This window comes from Bubalus kerabau, chromosome 10 (assembly GCF_029407905.1).
Source record: "Bubalus kerabau isolate K-KA32 ecotype Philippines breed swamp buffalo chromosome 10, PCC_UOA_SB_1v2, whole genome shotgun sequence".
NCBI lineage: Eukaryota > Metazoa > Chordata > Mammalia > Artiodactyla > Bovidae > Bubalus > Bubalus kerabau.
The window spans coordinates 105503283-105528303 of NC_073633.1; the positions used below are offsets into that span (position 1 = coordinate 105503283).

The 25021-nt window shown below is 37.7% G+C and overlaps 1 protein-coding gene across 2 annotated transcripts in view; it reads right to left on the minus strand.

The window, feature by feature from the left end:
• The window catches only part of EML5 (EMAP like 5), a 168413-nt gene that overhangs the window by 68644 nt on the left and 74748 nt on the right, over positions 1–25021 (minus strand). For both annotated transcript variants that reach the window (XM_055538847.1, XM_055538848.1), the window contains exons 11-19: positions 17578–17745; positions 16808–16914; positions 16186–16304; positions 13996–14186; positions 8767–8868; positions 6425–6518; positions 5380–5480; positions 795–997; positions 79–190 (exon numbers count right to left, since the gene is read on the minus strand). In XM_055538847.1, coding sequence (XP_055394822.1) covers positions 79–190; positions 795–997; positions 5380–5480; positions 6425–6518; positions 8767–8868; positions 13996–14186; positions 16186–16304; positions 16808–16914; positions 17578–17745 — 1197 coding nt within the window. The remainder of the gene's footprint in view (positions 1–78; positions 191–794; positions 998–5379; positions 5481–6424; positions 6519–8766; positions 8869–13995; positions 14187–16185; positions 16305–16807; positions 16915–17577; positions 17746–25021) is intronic.

Consider the following 25021-nt stretch of genomic DNA (forward strand, 5'->3'; position numbering starts at 1 on the left):
CATGTGCTCCACCTCAGTGATCACCATGTTAATGAGCAATTAATCTTTTTTCCTACAAATCCGCAAATTTCAAATCACCTTTAGATCCTGGGGCCAAAGCAGCTCTTTTTATAGCGTAGGTCTTGAGACATCTTTCAAAGGAGTCATCCCAAAGAGCAACTACCCCATCTTTCCCTCCAGTTACGAACCCCTATGAAAGTGAAAGGTTTAATTACGTTAATAGAAGTCTAAGTATTTTTAGAATAATCATCTTCCTTTATAATGACAAACTCTAGAGGAAACAAAATTTACAGCCAAAAATTATAGCATGTAAAAAACAAACATAGAATCCATTACATTTTTTAAACATCAACATGGAGCCTGCAAAAACATTTACAGTGACACAAAACATTTCACTTTTAGACGAGGACTTTAAAAGCAGTTTCCAGTCTGGAACCATAACGTAGCTCTACCACCTTCACCTGGAGGCTTCATAATTCCATCCTTTCAAAAGAAGGGACAGTAATAATAGCTACCTCACAGGATATGGTGACAACATATAAAACACTTAATTTTCGACACATAGTAAGTGATTAATAAATACTATTAATAAGTTAAAAATTTTTTAACAGCAGACATATTCTATTCTGGGTTCAGGAGTTTGAACTCAGACCTTATTTTAGGTCAGGAAGACTCCAGCTCACATATCATTATTGGGTAGCTCAGCTAAGTAGAAAGGTAGTGCTCTTGTACTTGTGAAAATGTTTTACATTCCATGGTCAAACTATGTTTAATTCAGAATTTAAGTGACTTACTTTTTCCAATGCATGCATACTGAACACTGGTCCATCATGTGCTTTAACTGTCTTTACAAGAAAGATGTCTCGCCAGATACACACGTCTCCTGTGGACGTTCCAGAAAAAGCCATCTCTTCAGTCCATCCGTATACTGCACACATCATGGTGTCACTTTTCCCCAGGGTGCCCACGTAGCCTTTTCTTCCAATCAATCCTCCCCCTGGTTCACAAAAAATATTATGGAAGTGCAACTTTCAAAACGTGTTAAATACAAGCCATAAAATTTCTTCTCTGCTGTTTTTCTTATTTAAAGAGAAAGACATGTAACAGTAAGGGGAGTTAAAAAAAAAAAAATACAGGTCTCTCAATCGGTGACCTGGACAACATCTTGCTTGGCTGAGGCAGCCATACCCATGGGTGCATGAGGTCATAGCTTTTGGATAAACAAAAATATATGCTAAAAGTCAGTTCAAATCCATCTCTCGATTAATTTTTAAGAAAATTATGTATCACAGAGTTGATACAAAAAATCATAAAAAATACAACAAACTCTTCTATATCCATTATCAACTTACACAAAATTACTACAACAACCAAAATGGGTGCTAATTGCATCTCCTTTTTTCTCCTACTATTCTGGATGTGATGATGATTATTCTCACACATTCCCTTACACATATTTTACTACTTATTTATGCATCCTTAGGTAATAGATCTTTTTTCATGTTTAAAACTTTCCATAAATATCCTATATGCCTTCTTTTGAAACCTACTCTTTTAACCAATGATTTGCAATGGGGTTTTACCCCTAGAAACCTCATTTTCATAACTATATAGCATTCTATCATAACATTTTATATTCCATATAACATTTTCCTATAAATGGGGACTGAATAAAGTTGTTTCCAAGATTTGGCTATTGAAAACAATGCTGCTCTAAACATTCTTGCAAGGGCCTTTTCTATAAAAGTGCAAGAGATTGTCTAGGATCGCTTAGGAATGGTCATAGAATATCTGCAAAAAAAATAGCACAGAGATGAGAGCTATCATCTCTGTTGCCAAACTGTCCTCTAAAGTTGATATAACAATGTATAGTCCCATTAATGGTGAAAAGAGTTCCTGTGCCTTCTCACCTTTCAAGAACACTTGGTCCTTATTGGTCATTCATTACCTATTGATATGTTTTGCCCATTTTTCCAAATGAACTCATTATTCAATCATTTATTCAAGAAATACATATGGGCTTCCCTAGTAGGTCAGTCAGTAAAGAATCTGCCTGCAGTGCAGGAGACCTAGGTTCAATCCCTGGGTCAGGAAGATCCCCTGGAGAAGGAAATAGCAACCCACTCCAGTACTTTTGCCTGGAAAAGCCTATGGACAAAGGAGCTTGGTGGGCTACAGTCCATGAGATCACAAGAATTGGACATGACTTCACAACTAATCCACCACCACAATATATATATATATAAAATGAATTCATTTGGAAAAATGGGCAGAACATATCAACAGGTAATAATATTTGGCAAAACTAATACAATTTTGTAAAGTTTAAAAATAAAATAAAATTTAAAAAAATTAAAAAAAAAAGCTCATTAATAATTAGAGAAATACAAATTAAAACCAGGATAAAATTTAATTGATATTTTACATCCCCCAGTCTTGCACAGAACGCCCAGGAGCTCTTTTCGCCATTACTGGACTCGACGCTGTCGTCTCAGCTGCAGAGGACAGTTTGGCAACGGCAGCACTGTAAGCACTGTAAGGATTTAACTTTTACTCTAAATGAGATAAAAAACATTTGGGTAGCGGCATGACAAGACTCTGCATATCACTTATTACCAGGTTCATTCGGATTTCTGTGTTAAGGGTAATTTGAATAGTGGCAAGGATGAAAAGAGTGAGGCTATATGGATCATCTGGGCAAATGATAACGGTGGTATGGGCCTGGTGGCAGCACAGAAAATGATGAAAAGCAATCATATTTCAAATGTATTTGAAAGATTGTCTTTTCTTAACATAGCAGCCAGAATTTTGAGCGCACTTGCAAGGGCAGTTAAAGTCAAGTGGTGAGGGGGAGAAAACAGATTACACTTCTCTCAAAAGAAGGAGAAGATAAAGAGTAAAGTTAAAGTGTAAATAGGGGCTTCCCTGGTGGTCCAGTGGTTAAGACTGCACTCCCAATGCAGGCAGCCCAGATACGATCCCTGGTCAGGGAACTAGAGCCCACAACCTGCAACTAAGATCTGGTGCAGCCATATAAATTAAAAAACAAACAAACAAAAACAGTGTATGAAGTGTAAATAACTATTGGACATGTTTTAGTAGGTAGCTTAGAAGAGAAATCGATTAGCAACTGGAGGGTAGAGCTGACAGAGGGCTCCTGACTTACTTATCTAAGATGGAGCAATCACACCACAGCTGTATGCTGAAGGGAAAGAGCAGAGAGGGACACCGATGGTCCGGGAGAGGCAGCAAAGGAGAGCTGGAGCGATGTCCTTGAACAGGTGAGAGACAGGTTCCAGTGCGCAAGCAGAAGGGACTGGCTTTCACTGGAGCACACTTGTCCATTCAGGGCAGAACCAGCAAACTATGGGCTGTAGGGCAAATCCTGCCACCACCTGCTTTTGAATGGTGTCCAGGGGAGCACAGTTGCAGGGACGACGTCTGTCCTGCTCTGCTCCCCAAGACTGCCTCCCTAACCTTTGGCTGCCAACTAGTGACTGCCGTGGCCCTGAGCGGGTCACCATGTGTGAGCTGAGAATTTGACTATGGCAACCACTGGGCCCTTCCTTAGCAGTGAAATCACAGTCCCAGAACTGCCCTGCCTCTGGCCATCTGCCCAACCTGAGAGGGCAGTGCTCTCCAGAAGACAACGCACGAGAATCACCGTCGCCAGGGCAGGGTGAGGCTGGCCATGGTCCCTCCAGCCCAACCTGCCAGTCCTGTTCACCACTGGTCTCACAGGGAATGTCTCTAGGTGACGGCAACTGGGTACAAACTAGGTAAGAAAACCCACCTGGGTAGGAGTTTTCTCTCTTGTCCTGTAAGTTCCTACATCATATTCTTGATTTTTGTCTCTGGGTCTGAAAAGCCTAAAATATTTACTAATTTGGCCAGTTACAGTATTTTCTACCTCTGCTTTAGATGATCATTATTGAGTTTCCTGACACACAGAGCATAGAATGTCCATACTGTACAAGTTCATGTCATTGCTGCATTTAAAAACTTCCAGTGGCTCCCGGCCCCACCATCCATGGAAGACAGTTCAAGCACCTTAGAGTAAACTTCTCTGACTGTGTCTGGGACAGGAGGTAAGACGCCCTTTCAGTCTCAGTCTTAAGTCATCTTTAACCTCGTGTACATAAAGCTATGCATGTAGAAGATAGTCAGATGGCATTTATTCAGATTAATAAAGTGGCTACTTGTTTCCCAGTTGACTAGTGAACTCTGAATCAGAACTGCAAAAGTGAGAAATGCTGAAATGCACCAAAATCTTAACATCAATCCTTTCCTGGTGCAGTTTCAGGTCTACTTTATGTCTATTCAAAATTAAGGAAAAAACATATTCAATTGCAAGTCTTTTCAGTTTAAATATATGCTTTCTTTAAGTCTCTCATTTCCAACAAATTTACAGTTTAATTTTTTTCAATACTGCAATAATAAGCATTACTTGCCTTGCTGGGTATTTGCAATTCCAAGTTACTAAGATACTTAAAAGTTTTGTCTAAACATATGGGAATGAAAATTACAAATGTGAAAATACTTTTCACTTTGCAAATGTATTAATAGAACACTATGATACAGTGAATTTGTGACAAAGTATTAAATTCGAACCTGAAAATCGACTCATGTTCAAAGCAGTTAACAATCTGAAAGCTAGTTCACCCTGGGAAGTACCGTCACCAAGCCTTTGCTCTCCTAACCTGCGCTTCATCCTCTCTGTAACTTCACATCATGTCCAGAAAGTTTAGGTGTACTGAGACTTTGTCAAACTGCTGGAACTTCTAAGTATACTATATGATTTGGAAAAGAGACTTTTTAATTTTAAAATGTGAACTTCTACTATCAGTAATTTACTAAATTATTAAGGTAATAAAACATTCTATTTCTATATCATTTTATAGCACATAAACAATTTTGAGAAAATTTTTCATTTTTAGTTAGGACTACAAAACATGTCTTTAACAGAAGAAGGAAGTCTGGACATCACTTGATTAATTTCATAAATTACATTTTTTTTTTGCAAATATGAACACTATCAGTGCAGCCAATAAATGATGATAAAATATTTGTTTAAAATGTATCAAGAAAACTGTGGAATGTTTTTTAAAATAAACTTTTCATTTTGGATAATTTTAGATTTTCATAGAAGATGCAAAGATAACAGAGTGTCCTCATATACTTCTCACCCACCCAGCTTCCTGTAACATTAACATCTTAATATACTGTAGCTACTTGTCAAAACTGAAAAACCAACATGTTTGATACGTTACTACTGACTGAATTCCAGACTTCAATACCACATTGCACTTAATCAAATCACTTTCAAAAGTAACACTTACTTAAAATTTCAAGGGGAACAAAATAGAAGCACTTCCTTACCTGCTCTATGCCAAAATTTCATGTGTTTAATTCCAGCTGTAATCAATTTATCGGGCACGTACGGGTTCATTTTTACAACAAAAATCTTATCTTTACTTCCTCTGAAATAAATATAGAAATGCTTTAACACTAAAGATAAATTTCTCCTGTAATAACCTTTTGCCTAGTCCATAACCTATCTTGATTACTCCATTACTAAATGCTTGGTCCGGGCTATGTAATCACGCTTTTGTACATTTGCTATTCTGTCATTATTTTAATCTATTAACTCTTCGCCACAGAATCTTAAAAGGAACAGTAAGAACTGAGCTTGTTTTGGGTAGCGTCTACTATAGTGCTGTGCAAAGAGAACGTCATTTGTGGCATAAATGAGCTAAAGAAAAAATTTTTAATAGTATTCAGTTATAGCTTAATATAATCTTTACAAAGTCCTCTTAAACTATCTTTTATCTGGGTACTGTTTACATAGTGTGAGAAAAGCATTTATCTATATTTTAAAAATGCTTTATTATCTCTTTAGGGAGCTCAAAGTAAAACACAGGCTCTGACACTGCTGACTGTCTCCTCCTTAAGGCAACCGCTAGCATTTTCACTATTACGGAAATAATAATGCTCACTGTAGAAATGTAGGAGACGAAAACTACAACAGAAAATAATCTACAGCTCCTTTGTGATGTGTGTATATGTATCTCCTTTCACTCAAATACATGAGCATTTTATCATGTTTTCAAATGACTACAGAATAGCTTATCTTACAGTGAAATTCACTCTATCTACCTATAAGTGGACATTTTAGATAATAGGTACTTCCACTATCATATTATAGTTACAGTAATAAGTGTGTTCACAAAGGATAAACCTACAAATGAATTCTGAAATCATCTTTTTACCACAATTACACTATTTATTCAATGGTAATAAAGGCAGCAGCAATTAAAGATGTTACATGTTTACTTCATTTCAAAACTGTCAAAATTTTAAAAAAATTTAAGTCCAAAGGAATTTCAGTCTTTTGCCAATGTGATAATCAAGTTTCTTTCCCTACCTTGCTACTGAAAGTTTCTCTCCTTTCTTCCAGTCCCACAGCACAACAGTGTGGCTATCATCTATGCCAACTGAAGCCAAACGTTTCCCATCCGCTTTGAAAATTAATCAGAAAAACAAACTGACCATTAACATTCAGAAGATAAAAACAGTATGTATTCTGTCACCACAGTGCCATATTTAAAATTTTATAAAATAATGTTAAATGGCAGGCATGCATACAGCTGGGCTTTCCTGGTGGTTCAATAGTAAAGAATCCACCTCCCAATGCAGGAGACTTGGATTTAATCCCTAGGTTGGGAAGACCCCCCTGGAGGAGGAAATAGCAACCTCCTCCAACATTCTTGCCTGGGAAATCCCGTGGACAGAGGAGACTGGTGGGCTGCAGTCCATGGGGTCTCAAAAGAGTTGGTCATGACTTAGTGACTAAACAACAATGCACATAGCTCTGAAAAAAGCAGGATTCATAAGGAGGAAGGATAGTTTCTCAGTGCATTTATCTGCTGACTTTTCCTCTGATCTCATTTACCTGATCTATCTATCAGCCTGGGATAGGGGAAAGGAGGACGATAAGGAAAGTGGGAAAAAGATATTTAAAAGATGAGAAGGAAAGAGAAAACTAAGAAAGAAGGAAGAAGCGATACACACCAATGAAATTCACCAGAGGAACTCTACTGTGATGAAAGAAGTCATAGGGATTATAAAACGTAAGTCAAGTGAAAAAGATATAGGTTACAACTTCTCACATGGCTCAGTCAGTTAAGAATGTGCCTGTGATGCAGGAGACCCGGGTTTGATCCCTGGGTCGGGAAGATCCCATGGAGAAGGAAATGGCAACCCACTCCACTGTTCTTGCCCAGCGAATCCCACGGACGGAGGAGCCTGGCAGGCTATAGTCCATGGGGTTTCAAGAGCTGGACATGACTTAGTGACTAAACCACCACAACTACATATGGCCATTAATATGACTGTTGAGAAAAAAAAATGACTGTAGTGAAGATCAATTATTTTAGTTGTTACTACTGTCAAGTAACAAGTAACGGATATTAGACAAGTGACTGAGCTAAGTCAGCCACACTGGCAAGTGTACATGTGTTTAGAAGTTGGAAAGATTCAATCTGTAACGAAATGTTTGCCACTCTGCCATACTTTCTGCAAACCTTAATTGGTTTGTTATTGCTACCAGTTGTATTTTTCTCGTTGACTCCGCTATAATTCCGTTTCCTATCTTTTGGCAGATATGTGTTCGTGTAAATACATTCCTTCCCAAACTCTACTATGAATAATTCACCATCTCTTCAGACAGAGCTGCAGAAAGCCCAAATTTACTGTTTCTTAATATAAAATTCTCTATTAAAGGAATTTCACCCCTCTTTCCCTATTGGCGTGCTGCAGTCCATGCAGTTGCAAAGAGTTGGACACCACGCAGGGACTGAACTGACCCCTCTTTCCAATCAACACCCTAGCCTTCACTGTAGATCTAGGTGTAGTTGTTCAACTTTTATATGGGTGGCAAAGACTTAACTTTGAGATCTAAAGTTATTCCTGTAAGACAGATTCGAACTGTCACTTCAAAGAAATGCTATAAAACAAGTATTTTAGTTTCCATCTCTTTCTTTCTTAGCTTTCACCCTGGTGGTGGTGGTGGTTTAGTCACTAAGTCGTGTCCGACTCTTGCGACCCCGCAGACTGTAGCCCACCTGGCTCCTCTGTCCATGGGATTCTCCAGGCAAGAATACTGGAGTGAGCTGCCATTCCCTTCTGCAGGGGATCTTCCCAACCTAGGAATCATCGCAGGCAGACTCTTAAGCGACTGAGTTATGAGGGAAGCCCTGCTTTCACCCTGAACATTTTCAAAGTTTACTCTGTGACTGAAAACATTAAGGGAGATCAGGGTTTGCCCAAGTGGGACACATATACCACTAGCGGTATCTGAGACGTCTCCAGAGTTTATATAGACAAACATCTTTTATTTTAATAAAAACATCTTTATAATAATGGGTATTAAAATTACACTCATTACATTATAAACCAGCTGGCAAACCCACACTTTCATAGTCTTGATAGGCTACGATCACAGTATACACACTTGATAATTGGTCTTTTTTTAAAAAATGCCAATCAGATAACCTTATTCCCTTCTTTAAAGCTCCAGTGACCTCTCATACATTTAGAATGAAATTCACATCCTAGGTCCTTTACAATGTGATCCATCTGCCTTCTTGATAGTCTCTCATGAAAGTCATTTTTAAATGACAAGTTTAGGCAACACTGATTAAGACAAAAGTACTGTATACTGTCTCTGAATTTTGATCATTCTTATTGAGACAGAAATTCCCTTACCTGAGAAATCAACAGCACAGACACCATATTGGTGGTAGCCCTTTAATATCGACAATGGTTTAATGGTTTCCGTGTCCCATATGTGAATTGAGGGATCCCTACCTACCTAAAATAGAAAGAATGATAAAAGTCATTTTATGCAATTAAACCATTTATTTTCATACCTACAAAACAAAATAAAACAAGATATTTTGCAACTTTTGTCATATTTGCTACAGATTTCAAGTAAAAAATATAAAGATTATGTGATCAACATTTTTCCCATACGTTTGTTGAAAAGCTAATGAGACTAGGTTCAGGGTTTATAGGAATGTTCTGTAACTATATAGCTCCTAAACCTTATCCTCTACTTCAACAACAGAGATAATGCTTCCTGAGCACCTACTACTGGCAGTGTTAGCAACCTAGTGTATGCTAGTGTGCACTAAGACAATTAGATAAATTTTGCAAACTCACTGGGAAAATAAAATAAAAACATCTGGTAATATGTGCTTAATGAGGATGAAAGGCTGTAGAGAAAATCTTCATGGAAATTACGTTACTTGTCCTGGGCCTTCAAAAAGTATAAGTCTTGGACAAAAAGAGAAGCAAGAAAGCACATTCCAGGCTAAGATAATGGTACAAACAAAGATGCAGAGAGGTTAAAGCACCAAGCAGGTTCAGTTCAGTTCAGTTCAGCCGCATAGTCGTGTCCGACTCTTCGCGACCCCATGAAGTGCAGCACGCCAGGTCTCCCTGTCCATCACCAACTCCCGGAATTCACCCAAACTCACGTCCATTGAGTCGGTGATGCCATCCAGCCATCTCATCCTCTGTCGTCCCCTTCTCCTCCTGACCACAATCCCTCCAGCATCAGAGTCTTTTCCAATGAGTTAACTCTTTGCATGAGGTGGCCAAAGTACTGGAGTTTCAGCTTTAGCAACATTCCTTCCAAAGAACACCCAGGACTGATCTCCTTTAGAATGGACTGGTTGGATCTCCCTGCAGTCCAAGGGACTCTCAAGAGTCTTCTCCAACACCACAGTTCAAAAGCATCAATTCTTCAGCGTTCAGCTTTCTTCACAGTCCAACTCTCACATCCATACATGACCACTGGAAAAACCATAGCCTTGACTAGATGGACCTTTTTGGCAAAGTAATGTCTCTGCTTTTCAATATGCTGTCCAGGCTGGTCATAACTTTCCTTCCAAGGAGTGAGCGTCTTTTAATTTCATGGCTGCAATCACCATCTGCAGTGATTTTGGAGCCCAGAAAAATAAAGTCTGACACTGTTTCCACTGTTTCCCCATCTACTTCCCATGAAGTGATGGAACCAGATGCCATGATCTTCGTTTTCTGAATGTTAAGCTTTAAGCCAACTTTTTCACTCTTCTCTTTCACTTTCATCAAGAGGCTTTTTAGTTCCTCTTCACTTTCTGCCATAAGGGTGGTGTCATCTGCATATCTGAGGTTATTGATATTTCTCCCAGGAACCTTGATTCCAGCTTGTGCTTCTTCCAGCCCAGTGTTTCTCATGATTTACTCTGCATATAAGTTAAATAAGCAGGGTGACAATATACAGCCTTGACGTACTCCTTTTCCTATTTGGAACCAGTCTGTTGTGCCATGTCCAGTTCTGACTGTTGCTTCCTGACTTGCATATAGGTTTCTCAAGAGGCAGGTCAGGTGGTCTGGTATTCCCATCTCTTTCACAATTTTCCACAGTTTATTGTGATCCACACAGTCAAAGGCTTTGGCATAGTCAATAAAGCAGAAATAGATGTTTTTCTGGAACTCTCTTGCTTTTTCCATGATCCAGCAGATGTTGGCAATTTGATCTCTGGTTCCTCTGCCTTTTCTAAAACCAGCTTGAACATGTGGAAGTTCACAGTTCACGTATTGCTGAAGCCTGGCTTGGAGAATTTTGAGCATTACTTTACTAGTGTGTGAGATGAGTGCAACTGTGTGGTCGTTTGAGCGTTCTTTGGCATTGCCTTTCTTTGGGATTGGAATGAAAACTGACCTTTTCCAGTCCTGTGGCCACTGCTGAGTTTTCCAAATTTGCTGGCATATTGAGTGTAGCACTTTCACAGCATCATCTTTCAGGATTTTAAATAGCTCAACTGGAATTCCATCACCTCCACTAGCTTTGTTCATAGTGATGCTTTCTAAGGCCCACTTGACTTCACATTCCAGGATGTCTGGCTCTAGGTCAGTGATCACACCATTGTGATTATCTGGGTCATAAAGCTCTTTTTTGTACAGTTCTTCTGTGTATTCTTGCCACCTCTTCTTAATATCTTCTGCTTCTGTTAGGTCCATACCATTTCTGTCCATTATTGAGCCCATCTTTGCATGAAATGTTCCCTTGGTATCTCTAATTTTCTTGAAGAGATCTCTAGTCTTTCCCATTCTGTGTTTTCCTCTATTTCTTTGCATTGATTGCTGAAGAAGGGTTTCTTATCTCTTCTTGCTTTTGAAACTCTGCATTCAGATGCTTATATCTTTCCTTTTCTCCTTTGCTTTTTGCTTCTCTTCTTTTCACAGCTTTCACCAAGCAGGTTAACAGGACTTAAATTTTAATTATTCCTTTGGACTCAAGTAATCACTTTCTCTATACAGATTAAGCTATATTACATAATAACTTTGTCTATAAAGGCAACTCCTGAAATAATAGGGCTGCCAATTAGCATTGGTTTTGAGGTTCGTTTTCTATAAATGTATAACAAAAAACAACACTGTGATCAGTCAACGTTTCACTAAGTTATTAAACACTTTCCTCTGTCCTGACATTTCTCTTCAGATCTACTATTTTCTATATAAGCTGGAATTCTAAATCACCATTTTGAGTTACTTCTGGTTTAGGTTTCTTCCAGGTGATATGAATTGCTCCTGTTAATGGCATAGGTTGTCATTCCCTTCTCCAGGGGAATCTTCCCAACCCAGGGATCAAACCCAGGTCTCCTGCACTACAGGCAGGTTCTTTACCATTGGAGCCACCAGGGAAACCTGGTCTTTTTGTCAAAATCCCAGCTAAAAGTCTAGGATAGGAAGAGGTAAGGTTTTCCTCCTCTACACTGGTTATCCAGGGATATCCTGTGGGCATCCTGACTTTTAATTTAATTTGGCCCACATTCCCTAAAACGCCAGAATCATGGTAGTAAATGACCAGTTTTTACAGTCTCATTCCAGGAGTATCAGAATAATGTGCAAACTCCTTCCTGCAGCACTGCAGGTGGTCCTTGCTACACACAGCAGGCACATAACTGTGGGAAGAGGAGCCTTGATATAACTAACACTGAAGGTAAATGGTGCCCCTGAGGCCCCCGTAACCCATTTAATTAGTTCTCCCACTAAAGTCCACCAATAACGCTAAGATTTGTACTTTAGGTTGCTCACAGTTATTTAAAGAAGCTATGTTTTATTTCAGTTTTTTTTCTTTTTTTTCTTTTGCTCCACTGTTATACAATAAAACAGAAAACCTTCCCCAACCTCCCCTCTGTCAGGTAAACTGTTGAGTTCAAATGGCACCATCTCTATGAGGGTTTCCCATTCCATTAGGCATGATTAATCAGTCCTTTATTATATTTCAAGAGGGCTTTATACACACCTAATAGTGGGTCTCAGCAGGGGTGACTTTTGCCTTCCAAACGCTGTCTGGAGATGTTTTTGTTTGTCACAAGTCGGGGGCAGTGTGACTGGCATCTACTGCACAGAGGTCAGAGACTGCTAGCACTGTGCAATGCACAGGATTCCACTGTGCACAAAAACCCAATTATTTTTACAACAAAAAATTATCTGGCCCCAAATGTCAACAGTGCCAAGGTAAGAAGCCCCGATCTATACTTCTGGCCTTGTATCACAATTTCCTTGCATGTTTGCCTTCTAGTTTTACCATGGCAAGAAGATGTTTTATTTATATTCCCAGAGATTTTCCTGGCACACAGCACATGCTCTATGAGTGTTTTTGAATGAATGGAAGAAAAGGGTAAGAAAAGGAGGAAGGGATGGGAAGGGGAGAAAAAAACAACGAGGGGAGATGCAAACCCAGGGAGGGGAGAAGGGAGAGAGAAAGAGTTTTCTCACTTTTCAAGGAAGCTACCTGGGATGATGCAAGCTGCCTGCCCCTACCCTCAATATATCCCCGAAGGTATCCTTAACCCAGTGTTCAAAGCCAGACAGACTAAGGATGTTGGGTTTTTACCACGTATTAGCTAAGAGATTCGGAGAAGGCAATGGCACCCCACTCCAGTACTCTTGCCTGGAAAATGGGGTCACTAACAGTTGGGCACGGCTGAGCGACTTCACTTTCACTTTTCACTTTCATGCATTGGAGAAGGAAATGGCAACCCACTCCAGTATTCTTGCCTGGAGAATCCCAGGGACAGAGGAGCCTGGTGGGCTGCCGTCTATGGGGTAGCACAGAGTCGGACACGACTGAAGTGACTTAGCAGCAGCAGCAGCAGCTGAGAGATTGGAGAAGGAAATGGCAACCCACTCCAGTGTTCTTGCTTGGAGAATCCCAGGGACGGGGGAGCCTGGTAGGCCGCCGTCTATGGGGTCACACAGAGTCGGACACGACTGAAGCGACTTAGCAGCAGCTGAGAAATCTTTGAGAAAATCATGTATTTTCCTTAAACCTAAAATTCCTCATTTATAAGCTGGGAGCAAATGGTTTCACTCTCATATAGGTGAGGTAAGAATAAAGCAAATATACATTAAGAAATTAGTAACGTGTTTACACCGAGTAAAGTGCTTAAACACAGTGAGAATTTATACGTACACCCCTTCCTTTCCTTCTCTAAGAATAAGAATATAAAGAGGTGTATCAGTTATGACTTTTCTGTGTTTTCTACCTTGGTAAACATGAACATGTTACTATCATGATAGAAAAATAGAAACAGAGTCGTCCTATTTGTTACAGAACATTTCTTAGATAATTTATTTCAGATAATGAAAAAACCAGACTTCTTACCTTAATGTTACTCACAGATTAAAAAAAAAACATTATTCTGACAGAAAGAAGTGACCCCAGAGCTCACCGTTCAAAATTCAAATTATAATAATAAGTAAAACAATAAAACTCTAAGGAAAACTATAATAAAGAATTTTCATTTGTAATATGAAAATAAAATCCCATTCTAAAGAATTCATTTCCAAGAACACAAAAGGAAAAAAAATGGACTAATCTAACTTTAAACCCAAAGGTCTAACCTGTCTAACCTGTTATCACAGAGTCTTTCAAAGGACCTACCTGGCCTGTTGCCACGTAGTCTTTCACAGGATGAAGAGCCAAGCAGAGAATGTCATCATCGTGACCCAGGTAAAAACGCTGTGTGTTCTGTTGTCGATTATAAATGACACCCACTGCTGCCACATGGTATACAATTTCACCAATTTGAGTATAAAACAGATTACTTCGACAGTCATAACCTCTGTAACTAAATATAGAAAATATATCATATAACATTAACTTTGGTCTTTCACTGGTAAATACGGACTATACAGAGGATGTTTAATTTCCAGTTTTACAAGATATTGAATAATTAAAAAAAATACAAATATCTCAGATCCCAAAACTTTTGTGAACTGCTCTGATTACAGACAGCTAAATCCAAGGTACAATACTCAGTGAAATAAAGTACAGAAAAGTGTATATTGTACATTACTATTTGCATAAATATAAATACATTTAAATATTATAAAGCAAAAAGTTGCTTTTTTACAAGTGAAAGGGTATAGAAAAGAATGTACATTTGTATTATACATAAATACATATACATAAAATGTACACTTGTATTATACATAAATATTTCTTAAATTAAGTAAAAGTATTTCCCTTTGGGTAAGGTGGAATGATAGTTGGGAGGGCAGATGTAGGGAGAAGATCTTCAGAGTGTATCCTTAAATACACATTGTTGAACAATGAAAATATTATATATATATATATAAACAAAAATAAGTTTAAACTACAATTTAAAAATAATATATACGTCCAGAAAAAAGTAGCTAGGTCCTCTAAAAATGACCAATATAATTCCATTTATAGGAACTTGATTTGCACTTCAAAGAAACCCAATTCATAAAACCTAAGTGCAGAGAAATATTGCCCATTTGAGTCATTTGCAGTAACATGGATGGACCTAGAGACTGCCATACTGAGTGAAGCAAGTCAGAGAGAGAAAGACAAATATCATATACTATCACTTACATGTGGAATCTTAAAACATGGTACAAATGAACTTACTTACAAAACAGAATAGAGTCACAGATGTAGAAAACAAACTTATGTTACAGGGGAGGAAATTGAGGGGAGGGATAAACTGAGAGATGGGGACTGACATACACACAACACTATACATAAAACAGATAACTAATAAGGACATACCGCGTAACACAGGGAACACTACCCAATACTCTATCATGGTCTATAGGGGAAAAGAGTCTAAAAAAAGAGTAGATACATGTGTATGTACAACGGATTCCGTTTGCTGCACACGTGAAACTAACACATTGTGAATCAACCACACTCCAATAAAAATAAACAAAAACCCCCAAATGCTTCCACTGGAGGTAAAAAAGCTTTTACTAAATAAATCTGTTTTCAAATTCTTAAAAACATTATAAGCCAGGTAAGAGGATTAATAGGTGAAGGGAAGGAAAGAGCTGGATTGGAGACTCTGGTGTCCCAGGATGAAATGTGAGCCCTGGATTGCCAGGTGTTCTCAGAGAACCCAGAAACAGTATTTTATTGAAATTAATACATGAAGGCCAAATTGCTTAGGCTAAAACAAGCAACAATATCATTCCAAATTAGACATATTTAGGGGAGCGGAGAAGGCAATGGCACCCCACTCCAGTACTCTTGCCTGGAAAATCCCATGGATGGAGGAGCCTGGTGGGCTGCAGTCCATGGGGTCGCTAAGAGTTGGACACCACTGAGTGACTTCACTTTCACTTTTCACTTTCATGCACTGGAGAAGGAAATGGCAACCCACTCCAGCGTTCTTGCCTGGAGAATCCCAGGGACGGGGGAGCCTGCTGGGCTGCCGTCTATGGGGTCGCACAGAGTCAGACACGACTGAAGCGACTTAGCAGCAGCAGCAGCAGCAGCAGGAGAGATGATAATCTCTTATATTTCACTTATTTTTTCTTGTTTTAAGATAGATCAATTTCTTATAAATACTAAATTTTCACAAGACAATTTTTTATTTAACAAATACTTATATAGTGCTTATTATGTGCCAGATAATACTCTAAGTCACTACAAGTATTTACTTATTTACTCCTCACCAGAACCCTATGAAGTAAAGTACTGTTATCTCCATTTTACAGATGGTGAAACAGAGACAGAGAAGTTAAGTGACTTGCTCAAAGTCACACAGCTGGCAAATGTGAACCAAAATTCAAACACATAAATGAAAAGTAGTTGTTTTGTACCCGTGAACAAAGTGTAACCGAATACTATTTCCTGGAGCCCGCTCTCTTCTTTTAGAAGTACCACTTTTTTGTTTCTCTTTGTATTGTTCTTTAAGCTGAGGTAGATCTTCTTTGTAAACCTTTAAATAATGTACATAAGTAGAAATATTCTTAGAATATAAATTAATAAAGGTGTTGTAGATTCCTAATGTAACTTCAGACATTGCGTAACTATGATCACTAAACTTTTAATAACTAAAATAGGAAGGTTCTTTTTGAAATTTACTTCCTTGGAAAGACAAACCAATCTACATTGTCTAAGTATCACACTGACAGATACATATTCAGTTTCCGTGAAATTTTTATACTTCGTAAGAGAACATTTTAAAGGAAATCAATGTAAGTGTACTGTGACAAAAAGCACATATATTATATAATAAAACACAATACAGGCACAGTTAGTATATCAAGCACTTAATATAAATAACATTTTATACAACTATACTTTAACTCTTAAAGAGGGAAACAGCTATACATTTCTTGGAAACTTACAAACCACGAAAGATAACAATAGATGAGTAAACAAGGAGCAAGATAAAGAAGAAATTTTTTCAGGAAAAGCTCATGTGGTAATAAAAATTACCTGCCGACGGTAAGTGAGCTGGGTCTCTTGCTCAATTTCAGAATCCAGTTCTGGAACATCAGACAGGTCTGAATCTGATTCATCACTATTAGAGTCTGCAAGACTTTCTGTAATTTATAAAAATGCATCATTACTTGTTTAAGTAAGATTCACTTTCAAAACAGCAAAATAAAATTAAGGATTGCGAGCTGACTGTGCCAACTGACATGGAGACAAGCTATGAAACAATCAAATGAAATTACCTATTCAAGTGACACAGATGTCAGTAAACTGTACTACATATTCTCTTCCTCTCCACTCACTGCAAACTCAATAGTTCCTTTAAATCCCTTCACTGGCTCCCCAATGACCGCTACATCAAATTTAAATGTCTGTGCAAATATAAGTAAATATAACCTATAATTAACATGAAAAACAGCTAGAAAAAATGATACGTAAGAGAGGAACTGACATTAGATCATTTTTCTTGTCAAAAACAAAAACAAATATAAAACCCATCTCCCAGAGACTATATTAAATATTTGCTTTATTAATGGATGTTTTCCACTCATCAGATAGATTAAAGTGTAACCAAAGTACTTTGTCGTCCATGCTCTGTGACATTTGACTTTAAACATATTGACTTAATATTTTAATTTAAAATTTCCACTAATAATAATCTGTACTGTTAACATAAGGCTAGTGTACATTTCAATAGTAAAATTATTATTTGGGAGTTACATGAAGAGTTATTTGGCAGAAAAATTGCTTAGGCAGTATGTACTACTCACCTTGGGGTGCTATGTGAAGAGCATCCTTTAGTTTTCTTTCAGGAATAAATTTCCACTGAAAGACAGAGTGATCTGCTCCACCAATAGAAATAACCCACTGATAATCATGTGACCATCTCACATTAGTTACATGAGCTGAATGGCCAATATATTTTTTAAACTTGGCCCCTATAACAAAAATATACCTTTAAATTGATAAACAAATGCCAATACACACAAAAGCCAATATAAACAATAATTTCTATACCTGAACCAATGCATCCTACTTCTATTACCTTAGTTATGATCAAAGGGGAAAAATATTAATTCAAAAATTCAGTGAACAAATGAATGAGTGTACATGAAGGGGTAGAAATCTTTGCTCTACTGATTCACAATATAATTTGGTAAGAATCACAAGGGTTGTGAGGCATTATCTTACTGCTTTAAGAAATGCCTGCAGCAACAAGAGTTTTCATTTCACAATGTTTTCATATTAGGATATTTGAATGTTTTGGCCTGAGGCCTTCAGTCTTAAGTGACATTGACCAATCTAATCTTGCCCCACTATTCTTAGCCCTAGCTGAGGAATATCCTGTTAAAGCTTAAGTCATCAATAAAATACACATAAAAAGGACTACACACCAAAACCAAATGGGATTTATGCCAGGAATGCAAGGTTGGTATAGTATACAAAAATCAATGTAATATACCATATAACCAAAATAAAAAATGTCCAGTTGTCCTAACAACTGTCTTTTATAGTCATTTTTTAAACCTATATATTTTGTATAATGTCTTTCAATGTGGGTTTGTCCAGTGTTTTTAATGATTAGATTCAGATGTGATTTTTGCACAGACAGTGATGTGTCCTTTGGATACATCATTTCAAGGGGCACAGTTCTTCATTAGTGACATTAAGTAGCAGCATTTGGAAACGGATTTCTCCAATTGTAAACGAGTTGTTTAACTTTCTGGCTAATTTTTAACAAAATCCGTGTGATGATGGGAACCATTTTTGTGATTCTAAAGTCCAGAATATATTTTCTATATTCTGCTTAGATAAACCTGATATTTGGCAACATGCCCATGTCCCTGTGAGAGTACAGTAAACAGAATAATGTTTGACTTCATTTTGACAATGTTTTAAAAGCTTTATATGAAGTTATATAAGGCCTGTATTTCAGTATGACAAAGATCCATCAATTATAAACTTCAGAAAAACTTTCACCTTGGCCATGAAATTAGGGATAGCCATCTTAATCAAAGAATAAACGTTTTAACCAAAACTATATAAATTACAATTTACTTCTACCCAAGAGAAATGCTATTATTTCAGGAATCAATTTTTTATGTAGCTTAATAGAAGTCAGTAACCTTCTAGATGGGTAACTTGCCACAGTTCATTCCACAAAGTCCGGTAAGTTAAGGCTGAGTCCCACCCTTCTTATATGGGAATGCATTATTTGCCTGTCAAGAGGACTTTGGTTATTACTTCCTTTGATGGGGCCCTTCACATACTCTTGGGCACCAGAGCGTTCTAAACAGTAAAGCCAGAAATTTTAGCAAATAAATTCCAAGTTTTTTAAATGTACTAATTTTGTTATGTTTAGAGCAAATGAAGAAGAGTTATTCGAGCACCTATTCTATTTAACTGTATTGGGTTAACAGCTCCAAGAAAGGTACAGATAATCCTGTAAGGCTTTCCAAGTTATTTTCTCTGTGACTTTTCTAAGATCAATTGCTCTGGAAGAACCAAGGCAATTCAACAAGAAAGCTATGGAATAAGTTTAAGAGAAGCCAGCTATTTATGTATTAATGACTATTCATGACAGTCATTATGTATTAATGACTATTCAATAACCAATACTGTTTAACTATGATAAACAGTTTATCTTAAAAGTATACCTCAGATATCCTATCTTTTAAGAAGTGACCCTGACTCACCAAGACAACCACATACTCTTATATGCTTCCAGAATCCCCAGTGCTTGCCCCGTGTGGTTATGACACTGAAATACAGTCGTCTGCTCACTTGTTCAACCTTCTAATAAACTATAAGCTCTTTGAGGATAGGATGGTACCTAATTTATCACACATCTCTAACGCCTGACACATAGAAATGTTCATTAGGTATTTGAGAAAAGAGAAAGAAAGGAAAAGGAAAAAAAAAGATTCTATTTCCCCTCACTCTTGCCTATACACTTCAACTGAAACTCTAGATTTAGAGGAGGCAAGAAGACTACTGAGAGGGCATGAACTCCAACCCTTATTATGAGTCATTAAAGGGGACAAAAAGTCTGATGTAAAGAATATTAGAGTTGAAATCAAAAGACTAGAGTTTGAGCATTATCTTGATGACTTAAAAGGACAGGAGCTTGAGTACATCATTTAACCTCTCTTAGACCACATTTCTATTTTAGTATAAATTGGATTATAAGCTCTCAAAGGCCCTTCATTATTAATACTGACCTATGATAAGAAATGATTAAAAAAAACAGCTAAGACCTAAACAGTATGTCCTCAAATAGGACTAATATCTCAGAGAACAGATTTACCAAGAAAAGCTAGTATGGTTATAGAAGTTTTCATAATTTAAATGAGAAGAGACTGACAATTCTTGGTGAGGATAAAGCAATATACTGCAATATTTATGTTTCAGTGGTCTCATTTCTTTTCTCATTTATTTTGGGGTGTATTTTAACACAAAGTTAACACAAGCTAAACCTCTTCATTAAATTGTAGTAATGTGACAAAAGATTTTTCCCATTTAACAGTGTTTTGAGTGTTTGAGTGTTTTGAGTGTCTTGAGAAATCTGTATGCAGGTCAGGAAGCAACAGTTAGAACTGGACATGGAACAACAGACTGGTTCCAAATAGGAAAAGGAGTTCGGTTTTGGTATTAGGGTGATGGTGGCCTCATAGAATGAGTTTGGAAGTTTACCTTCCTCTGCAATTTTCTGGAAGAGTTTGAGCAGAATAGGTGTTAGCTCTTCTCTAAATTTTTGGTAGAATTCAGCTGTGAAGCTGTCTGGACCTGGGCTTTTGTTTGCTGGAAGATTTTTGATTACAGTTTCAATTTCCGTGCTTGTGATGGGTCTGTTAAGATTTTCTATTTCTTCCTGGTTGAGTTTTGGAAAGTTGTACTTTTCTAAGAATTTGGCCATTTCTTCCACGTTGTCCATTTTATTGGCATATAATTGTTGATAGAAGTCTCTTATGATCCTTTGTATTTCTGTGTTGTCTGTTGTGATCTCTCCATTTTCATTTCTAATTTTATTGATTTGATTTTTCTCCCTTTGTTTCTTGATGAGTCTGGCTAATGGTTTGTCAATTTTATTTATCCTTTCAAAGAACCAGCTTTTGGTTTTGGTGATTTTTGCTATGATCTCTTTTGTTCCTTTTGCCTTTATTTCTGCTCTAATTTTTAAGATTTCTTTCCTTCTACTAACCCTGGGGTTCTTCATTTCTTCCTTTTCTAGTTGCTTTAGGTGTAGAGTTAGGTTATTTATTTGACTTTTTTCTTGTTTCTTGAGGTGTGCCTGTATTGCTATGAACTTTCCCCTTAGGACTGCTTTTACCGTGTCCCACAGGTTTTGGGTTGTTGTGTTTTCATTTTCATTCGTTTCTATGCAAATTTTGATTTCTTTTTTGATTTCTTCTGTGATTTGTTGGTTATTCAGCAGTGTGTTGTTCAGCCTCCATATGTTGGAATTTTTAATAGTTTTTCTCCTGTAATTGAGATCTAATCTTACTGCATTGTGGTCAGAAAAGATGCTTGGAATGATTTCTATTTTTTAGAATTTACCAAGGCTAGCTTTATGGCCCAGGATGTGATCTATCCTGGAGAAGGTTCCATGTGCGCTTGAGAAAAAGGTGAAATTCATTGTTTTGGGGTGAAATGTCCTATAGATATCAATTAGGTCTAACTGGTCTATTGTATCGTTTAAAGTTTGTGTTTCCTTGTTAATTTTCTGTTTAGTTGATCTATCCATAGGTGTGAGTGGGGTATTCAAGTCTCCCACTATTACTGTGTTATCAGAATCCAACAACACATTAAAAAGATCATACACCATGACCAAGTGGGCTTTATCCCAGGGATGCAAGGATTCTTCAATATCCACAAATCAATCAATGTAATACACCACATTAACAAATTGAAATATAAAAACCATATGGTTATCTCAATAGACGCAGAGAAAGCCTTTGACAAAATTCAACATCCATTTATGATAAAAACTCTCCAGAAAGCAGGAATAGAAGGAACATACCTCAACATAATCAAAGCTATATATGACAAACCCACAGCAAACATTATCCTCAATGGTGAAAAATTGAAAGCATTTCCTCTAAAGTCTGGAACAAGACAAGGGTGCCCACTTTCACCATTACTATTCAACATAGTTTTGGAAGTTTTGGCCACAGCAATCAGAACAGAAAAAGAAATAAAAGGAATCCAAATTGGAAAAGAAGAAGTAAAACTCTCACTATTTGCAGATGACATGATCCTCTACATAGAAAACCCTCAAGACTCCATCAGAAAATTACTAGAACTAATCAATGACTATAGTAAAGTTGCAGGATATAAAATCAACACACAGAAATCCCTTGCATTCCTATACACTAATAATGAGAAAACAGAAAGAGAGATTAAGGAAACAATTCCATTCACCATTGCAACGGAAAGAATAAAATACTTAGGAATATATCTACCTAAAGAAACTAAAGACCTATATATAGAAAACTATAAAACACTGGTGAAAGAAATCAAAGAGGACACTAACAGATGGAGAAATATACCATGTTCATGGATTGGAAGAATCAATATAGTGAAAATGAGTATACTACCCAAAGCAATTTATAGATTCAATGCAATCCCTATCCAGCTACCAACAGTATTCTTCACAGAGCTAGAACAAATAATTTCATAATTTGTATGGAAATACAAAAAACCTCAAATACCCAAAGCGATCTTGAGAAAGAAGAATGGAACTGGAGGAATCAACCTACCTGACTTCAGGCTCTACTACAAAGCCACAGTCATCAAGACAGTATGGTACTGGCACAAAGACAGAAATATAGATCAATGGAACAAAATAGAAAGCCCAGAGATAAATCCACGCACATATGGACACCTTATCTTTGACAAAGGAGGCAAGAATATACAATGGATTAAAGACAATCTCTTTAACAAGTGGTGCTGGGAAAACTGGTCAACCACTTGTAAAAGAATGAAACTAGAACACTTTCTAACACCATACACAAAAATAAACTCAAAATGGATTAAAGATCTAAATGTAAGACCAGAAACTATAAAACTCCTAGAGGAGAACACAGGCAAAACACTCTCTGACATACATCACAGCAGGATCCTCTATGACCCACCTCCCAGAATAATGGAAATAAAAGCAAAAATAAACAAATGGGACCTAATTAACCTTAAAAGCTTCTGCACAACAAAGGAAACTATAAGCAAGGTGAAAAGACAGCCTTCAGAATGGGAGAAAATAATAGCAAATGAAGCAACTGACAAACAACTAATCTCAAAAATATACAAGCAACTCCTACAGCTCAACTCCAGAAATATAAATGACCCAATCAAAAAATGGGCCAAAGAACTAAATAGACATTTCTCCAAAGAAGACATACAGATGGCTAACAAACACATGAAAAGATGCTCAACATCACTCATTATCAGAGAAATGCAAATCAAAACCACTATGAGGTACCATTTCACACCAATCAGAATGGCTGCAATCCAAAAGTCTACAAGTAATAAATGCTGGAGAGGGTGTGGAGAAAAGGGAACCCTCTTACACTGTTGGTGGGAATGCAATCTAGTACAGCCACTATGGAGAACAGTGTGGAGATTCCTTAAAAAACTGGAAATAGAACTGCCTTATGATCCAGCAATCCCACTGCTGGGCATACACACCGAGGAAACCAGAAGGGAAAGAGACACGTGTACCCCAATGTTCATCGCAGCACTGTTTATAATAGCCAGGACATGGAAGCAACCTAGATGTCCATCAGCAGATGAATGGATAAGAAAGCTATGGTACATATACACAATGGAGTATTACTCAGCCATTAAAAAGAATACATTTGAATGAGTTCTAATGAGGTGGATGAAACTGGAGCCTATTATACAGAGTGAAGTAAGCCAGAAAGAAAAACACCAATACAGTATACTAACGCATATATATGGAATTTAGAAAGATGGTAACAATAACCCTGTGTACGAGACAGCAAAAGAGACACTGATGTATAGAACAGTCTTATGGACTATGTGGGAAAGGGAGAGGGTGGGAAGATTTGGGAGAATGGCATTCAAACATGTAAAATATCATGTATGAAACGAGTCGCCAGTCCAGGTTCAATGCACGATACTGGATGCTTGGGGCTACTGCACTGGGACGACCCAGAGGGATGGTATAGGGAGGGAGGAGGGAGGAGGGTTCAGGATGGGGAACACATGTATACCTGTGGCGGATTCATTTTGATATTTGGCAAAACTAATACAATTATGTAAAGTTTAAAAATAAAATTAAAAAAAAAAAAAAGAAAAGGAGTTCGTCAAGGCTGTATATTGTCACCCTGCTTATTTAACTTATATGCAGAGTACATCATGAGAAACACTGGGCTGGAAGAAGCACAAGCTGGAATCAAGGTTCCTGGGAGAAAATATCAATAACCTCAGATATGCAGATGACACCACCCTTACGGCAGAAAGTGAAGAGGAACTAAAAAGCCTCTTGATGAAAGTGAAAGTGGAGAGTGAAAAAGGTGGCTTAAAGCTCAACATTCAGAAAACGAAGATCATGGCATCCGGTCCCATCACTTCATGGGAAATAGATGGGGAAACAGTGTCAGACTTTATTTGTTTGGGCTCCAAAATCACTGCAGATGGTGACTGCAGCCATGAAATTAAAAGACGCTTACTCCTTGGAAGGAAAGTTATGACAACCTGGATAGCATATTAAAAAGCAGAGACATTATTTTGCCAACAAAGGTCCGTCTAGTCAAGGCTATGGTTTTTCCTGTGGTCATGTATGGATGTGAGAGCTGGACTGTGAGGAAGGCTGAGTGCCGAAGAATTGATGCTTTTGAACTGTGCTGTTGGAGAAGACTCTCGACAGTCCCTTGGACTGCAAGGAGATCCAACCAGTCCATTCTGAAGGAGATCAGCCCTGGGATTTCTTTGGAAGGAATGATGCTAAAGCTGAAACTCCAGTACTTTGGCCATCTCATGGGAAGAGCTGACTCACTGGAAAAGACTCTGATGCTGGGAGGGATTGGGGGAAGGAGAAGGGGATGACAGAGGATGAGATGGCTGGATGGCATCACTGGCTCAATGGATGTGAGTCTGAGTGAACTCTGGGAGTTGGTGATGGACAGGGAGGCCTGGCGTGCTGCGATTCATGGGGTCGCAAAGAGTCGGACACGACTGAGCGACTGAACTAAA